Source organism: Harpia harpyja, chromosome 2 (assembly GCF_026419915.1).
Source record: "Harpia harpyja isolate bHarHar1 chromosome 2, bHarHar1 primary haplotype, whole genome shotgun sequence".
Taxonomy (NCBI): domain Eukaryota; kingdom Metazoa; phylum Chordata; class Aves; order Accipitriformes; family Accipitridae; genus Harpia; species Harpia harpyja.
The window spans coordinates 36,882,445-36,886,999 of record NC_068941.1 but is presented as its reverse complement, the minus strand read 5'-3'; the positions used below and the strand labels follow the sequence as shown (position 1 = coordinate 36,886,999).

At 67.2% G+C, this 4,555-nt stretch overlaps 1 protein-coding gene across 1 annotated transcript; it reads left to right on the top strand.

Annotated features, from left to right (window-relative positions):
* Positions 1-2,027: 2,027 nt before the first annotated feature.
* Positions 2,028-4,041, top strand: ATOH1 (atonal bHLH transcription factor 1). The gene has a single exon (XM_052810791.1). The coding sequence runs from the start codon at positions 2,198-2,200 to the stop codon at positions 3,095-3,097; it is 900 nt and encodes a 299-aa protein (XP_052666751.1). The 5' UTR covers positions 2,028-2,197; the 3' UTR covers positions 3,098-4,041.
* Positions 4,042-4,555: the final 514 nt, after the last annotated feature.

The window sequence follows — 4,555 nt, the reverse complement described above, 5'->3', positions numbered from 1 at the left end:
AGCCGGGAGGGAGGTGTTTAAGACTTCAAGACAGCACCGCCATCGCTCTCCCCGTGCCTGCGAGCTTGCTAGGCGTCTGCGAACGCGTGTCAGCGGCTCCTGCTTGGCAAGGCTCCCGCTCATCTCCACGCTTTGGCCCGTGGTCCTCGCGTCGAGCAGCTCGAAACGGGGACGCGCAGGCTTAACCCCCGGGAGGAGGGTGCGGCGGGGCTCCTCGCAAAGCAACCTTGTACCACCGGGACCGGGTGAGGGAACACGTGGTGCCTGGCGACGGAAAGGAAAGCTGGAGGGTTGGGTATTTAGCTGGCAAACAGTACCGTTCAGCACGGTGGAGAGAGGATTTATTTATTTTTTTTAATGCTAAAAGCATCTACGTGTGTGCGGTAATACGATAGGAGCTTATAAAAGTCACTACCGGGTACAAATAGATGGCCTGCCAACTTCATGGATAATACACAGAAACAAGGCATAAACTTCTCCTTTTTCATCTTTCTTACTAAGTAAAAGTTTTCATTTTTTGATCAGGAATTGAGGACTTGTTGGGGGGGGGGGGGGAAGTCCGGCAGCTTTGCCTCTAAACCATAATTGCGAGCAGAAAAGAATAGTGAAGGCTTGCCTCGGTTTCTTTTTTAAAGAAAGCAAACCATCTACGTCGCGTTTGCTCGAAAACATCCAGTTGTTTGTGGAAGGTGGGCCCCAGGCGCCTGCAATGCGCTGAGCACGCTCAGCCAGCCTAATAAACTAATAAGGTTGCTCATTTTATGTCACCGCTGCACGGCTTTGAGCTGCTGTGCTCCCTCGCTCCCTCCTTGGCTTGCGAGTTATTCACGTTTGAAAAAACATATCTACCTCATACTGTGCCCATCACTTTGTTCTCAACACGCCTATTCACATGAGTAAACCTCCACTTTTCCTCTTCAAGCGGGCGGCGGTGGCGGGAGGGGCGGCTGCTCGGAAGGAAAGTTGGGATGCGTGCACGGAGTTATCACCTCCCTCGCCACCACCTTTGGGGAGCTATTGTTGGCCGAACAAAAGAACTTGCCGGCGGCGGCTCGGGACCCTGCCGAAAACGTGGCAGCTCCGGGTGCAGCGCGCGCGTGCTGTCCCGGCCGCACGCCCCGCCGTTTCTCACCCACCGCCTCCCGTGCGGGCTTCCCGCGTGTCCCCGCGGGGCTAACGTGCTAGAGTCCAGGGCACACGCTCGGCAGCTTCGCAGCTAAACCCCTGCAAAGCACCGCGGCGCTTCATTCGCGGCCGCCCGCAGCGCCCGGGGCGCCCCGCGGCAGCGGCCCGGGGCGCCCCGCGGCAGCGGCCCGGGGCCGGCGGCCCTCCGTACCGCTAGCTCGGGGCAGCGTCGCGGCGGCAGGAAGCGAGTGCCGGTCCGACCGACGGCTACCCGCGCCCGGCGCGGGCAGGCAGGGCGCCGTGCCCACCAAGGCGAGCATTTACCGGACCCTCCGGGGTCTGGCCGGCGGGGGGCCCGCCGGGGAACGAAACGGACCGTTTCCCCTGGCGGGCGCGACGGAGCGTCCTCGGCGGTGGCAGCGGCGGGCGGCAGCGGGCCGGGGGGGGCCGGTGCCGGCGGGCTCCCGTTCCCGCTGTCGGCGGGGCCGCCCGGTGCACGGCGCCGCACTGCCGGGGCGCCCCTCCGACCCCGCTCCGCACCGCCGCGCACGGGACGGCCGCCAGGCGCGCGCCTCCCCGGGCGGGGCGGGGCGGGACCGCGCGTGCCGCCGGCCCCGGCTCACCCACACGCGCGCGCACACACACTCACACACCGCCCGCCCCCCCCCCGCCCCCCCCCGCCCCCCCCGCCCCCAACCTCCGCTTCCCCGCGCCGCGCGCCGGGCGGGCCGCGCCCCGCGCGCCATTGGCTCCCCGCACGCGCCGGCCCCCGCGCGCGCGCCATTGGCCGCGCCGACACGCGACCGGCGCGAGTGGAGGGCGGGCGGCGGGAGGGGTGGGGCGCGAGGGAGGGGAGGGGGGAAGCGAGGGGGGGGGACGGGGGACGGAGGCGGGGGGGGACCCCGGCGCGTGCCGCTCCTTAAAGGGGGGCGCGGCGCCCGGCCGACACCGGAGACGTCGGGCCGCCACGCGCGAGGCGGGCGGGCACGCCGCGAGCCGGCCCGGCCCTGCCCTCGCCCCCCCCAACCAACCCCCCCCCGCCCCATGGGCGCGCAGCGTCCGCGCTAGAGCCATGAGCCTGCCGCGGGCCGCGTGGGCCGAGGGCGCGCGGGAGCTGGCGGCGCCGGAGCCGCCGCGGGGGCCGGAGTCGGGCGGCTGCGGCTTCGGGCCGGGCTGGCTGGGCGTGTGCTGCGCCGCGCGGCTGCCCGCCGCCTCGCCCCGCTACCTGCTGCCCGGCGAGGAGGAGGAGGAGGCGGCGGCGGGGGCGGCGGCGGAGGGGAGCGCGGCGCGGGGCGGCGGGAGCAGCCCCGGCGGGGCGCGGGGCGCGGCGGCGGCGGGCGGCGGGCGGCCGCGGGGCGGCGGCGGGCCCGGCCTGCGGGCGCAGGTGAGCGGCGTGCAGAAGCAGCGGCGGCTGGCGGCCAACGCGCGGGAGCGGCGGCGGATGCACGGGCTGAACCACGCCTTCGACCAGCTGCGCAACGTCATCCCCTCCTTCAACAACGACAAGAAGCTCTCCAAGTACGAGACGCTGCAGATGGCGCAGATCTACATCAGCGCCCTGGCCGAGCTGCTGCACAGCCCCGACGCCCCCCCCGACGCCCCCGGCAAGGCCGAGCACCGCGGGGCTCCCTTCGAGCCGCCCTGCGCCGCCGGGGCCGGGGCCGGGCCGCCGCCGGGGCCGCCGGCGCCGCAGCCGGGGCCGCCGAGAGCCTCGCCCCCCGGGCACGGCAGGACTCGCTTCCCCCCGCCGCCGCCGGCCGCGGGGGGCTACTCGGTGCAGCTCGACCCGCTGCACTTCCCCGCCTTTGCGGAGGGCGCCCTGATGGGACAGAGAGCCCCTTCCCCCGCCCTCCTCATGCCGCAGCCCGGGCAGCCGCCGCAGGAGAGGAGCAAAACGTCGCCCCGGTCCCACAGGAGCGACGGGGAGTTCTCGCCCCGCTCCCACTACAGCGACTCCGACGAGGCCAGCTAGGGCGGGGGCGCCGTCCCCAGCACCCCCCCGGGGCCGCGGCCGCCCCTCGGAGCACGGACTCCGCCGTGGGGTGAGCAGCCGGCCGCCGTGCCGTCTCGGATGGCACCGGCTCCCCTCGGTCGCTTTGAAATCCGCCCCCTCTTCTCCCACCCCCGGCAGCTCCTGGGTTCGTCCAGGGGGATGGCTGTTAGCGAGTGACTGTGCCCGCCCTATCTGTCAGGGTCGGTTGTTTGGGGTTGGTTTTTGGTTTGGGTTTTTTTGTTGGTTTGGTTTTTTTTCATTTTTAGTTATCACTGTCAAAAGTTTATTTTGCCTAGAAGTCGTTGCCGTTCCCTCCTGCCAACACGCCGCCTTGCAGCGCGGAGCCTGGCTTGCGCCGCCGGCGAGCAGGTGATGCGCAAGGAGAAGAGTCCGGCCCCGCTGCTGCTGCTGCCGCCCGGCGCGGGGGGGTTGCCGCCGGCGCCCTCCCCGCCCGGCCGTGCACCCGCGCTGACACCCACGTCTTCCAGGACACCCATCCTGCCGTGGGTCGTATTGCTGTGGAAAAACACACACACACACACACACAAAAGTAAATAACGCACTGTCTTGTCCTGTAAATAGCGGAGAAAAGATGGATTTTCCTTTGCGCACCATGTCGGCGTCTTTTTGGGGGGAAACTTGGCGCAAGCACTTTATCAGCGGCTGGAGATGCGGTTTCAAGAGGAAAGCTACTAACTAACTGCCAATTGGAGACCAATATCTAATTAAGCCACTTAATCCTAACGCTCTCTTAAAAACGAAAACAGTTTTGTCGTGTCAAACTTTTATGTCCGTTTTATTTTGCTTTTGTGGTAATAGGAAACGTATTTATTATGGAGTGTTTGCTACTATTTCTGCTTCTCTTTTTTTTAAAAAACCACAACTTTTCTACGACAAGAATCGTTTATTTTAATTTTAGCAAAGCCAGCTGCCATTGTTTTATGTATTTTAATTTTAAAATTTTTTTTGAGATCAAATAAACGTGGGGAAAAAAAACCCAAAAAACAACCAAACCAAAACCAGCCTGAAAGCGCGGTCGGGTTTAGCTTTTTCTCCTCGCACGCCCCGAGCCGAGCTGGTGTCAAAAGCCGGCGGCGGAGGGTGAGCGCGACAGCCCCCGGGACGGCGATGCCCCCGGGAGACGGCAGACCGCGCCGGGCGGGCGGGACGCCCCGGTTCCCTGCAGAGGGACCGCACGGACCCTGGGGCCGGGGGGTGGGGGGGGGGGTGTCTGTGCCCCGCGTGGAGCAGGGCTGCCCCCCGCTGCCTGCAGCGCCGGGATCGGGCCCCATCTCCGTCCCGCCGTTCCCAGCTGAGCCGGGGTAATTGCAACAAGTGCAGGGCGAGGGGTTTGGCGCTGCTCGGTACCCGCCTGTCCCCGTACCGCCGCTCGGGTCACATCGTTCCCTTCTCTCCCCTCCCCTCTCCAGCCCCCCC